This window comes from Cucurbita pepo, unplaced genomic scaffold, assembly GCF_002806865.2.
Source record: "Cucurbita pepo subsp. pepo cultivar mu-cu-16 unplaced genomic scaffold, ASM280686v2 Cp4.1_scaffold001123, whole genome shotgun sequence".
In the NCBI taxonomy this organism is placed as follows: domain Eukaryota; kingdom Viridiplantae; phylum Streptophyta; class Magnoliopsida; order Cucurbitales; family Cucurbitaceae; genus Cucurbita; species Cucurbita pepo.
The window spans coordinates 7,206-8,520 of NW_019647317.1; the positions used below are offsets into that span (position 1 = coordinate 7,206).

Consider the following 1,315-nt stretch of genomic DNA (forward strand, 5'->3'; position numbering starts at 1 on the left):
TACGCCGGAATTGGATGGGTCATTTGGAGAACCAAAGAGGATTTGCCTGAAGAGCTGATTTTCCACATAAATTACCTCGGAGCGGATCAACCCACCTTCACTCTCAACTTCTCCAAAGGTAAGATCATCCCAATTTCTCTAATCAAATTCCAATTCCGCCCCATGAACTGTCTAATAATTTCCCCATCAATCCGCTTTCAGGGTCAAGCCAAATCATCGCTCAGTATTACCAACTAATCCGCTTGGGTTTCGAGGTAAGAGATGGGTTCAATTCCGTGTTGAAACATTCGATTTGTTGATGAATTTGGGTGATAACAATAATGGGTATATAATATAATGAACAACAGGGGTACCAGAACGTGATGCAGAATTGTCACGACAACGCAATGGTGCTGAAGGAAGGGCTTGAAAAAACAGGAAGGTTCAGCATAGCGTCGAAGGACATGGGGGTGCCAGTGGTGGCATTCTCTCTGAAAGACAGAAGCCGGCACGACGAATTCGAGGTGTCGGAAATGCTGCGACGGTTCGGGTGGATCGTACCGGCATACCCAATGCCAGAGGGGGCGAAGCATGTGTCGGTTCTTCGCGTGGTGATCAGGGAAGACTTCTCGCGCACGCTAGCAGAGCGGCTGGTGCTTGATATCATCAAAGTGTTAGCCGAGCTTGATACTCTGCCACCCAAGAACAGTGGAAAATCGAGAAGCTTAGAAGACGGCAAAAAAGAGAAGGCAAAGGAAACAGAGAGGGAAATAGCAAGTTATTGGAGGAATATAACTAAGGCTAGGAAGATCAAGCTTGCAGCAAATCAAGCTGGTCCTTCCGTTACCGTAATTGCCAAATGAGAAGATCATAGTTGCTAAGGAAATAAGTTTCTTTCATTATTATTATTTTTTTTTTGTTCTAAATTTTTAAAGGTTTGACCTTCATTTCACTATATTTATGTCACAAGATTTGAAATAGAATAATATATATATTTTTTTAATTCTTTTGAGCAAATCATATTTAAGTTTGAGAATAAATATTTAAAACAAAGAAAGATCATTAAAAAAAAAAAAACAAAAAACAAAAAACAGGTTGGTGGCACATAGGAGCAACAAATCAGCGGTTAAAAGCTAATTTAATATTTTGTTTAATTAATTTATGTATGTGGTACTCATAGTATGATGTTTATTATTTCATTTTAAATAATTAATTATTGATAATTAAAATTTAATTTTTTTTTTATAAATCTTAATAATTATCTTCAAATAAATGATTTGAATAAAATTATAAAAACTTTAAATTATATATATATATATATATATATATATATATA

At 36.0% G+C, this 1,315-nt stretch overlaps 1 protein-coding gene across 1 annotated transcript; it reads left to right on the forward strand.

Moving 5' to 3' along the window:
* Nucleotides 1–982, forward strand: LOC111786165 (glutamate decarboxylase 3-like; the record flags this gene model as incomplete). Its single annotated transcript, XM_023666503.1, has 3 exons — nucleotides 1–118; nucleotides 202–254; nucleotides 348–982. Coding segments are annotated over 3 exons (666 nt in total), but the record flags the coding sequence as incomplete, so codon positions are not given.
* Between the last annotated feature and the right edge of the window lie 333 nt (nucleotides 983–1,315).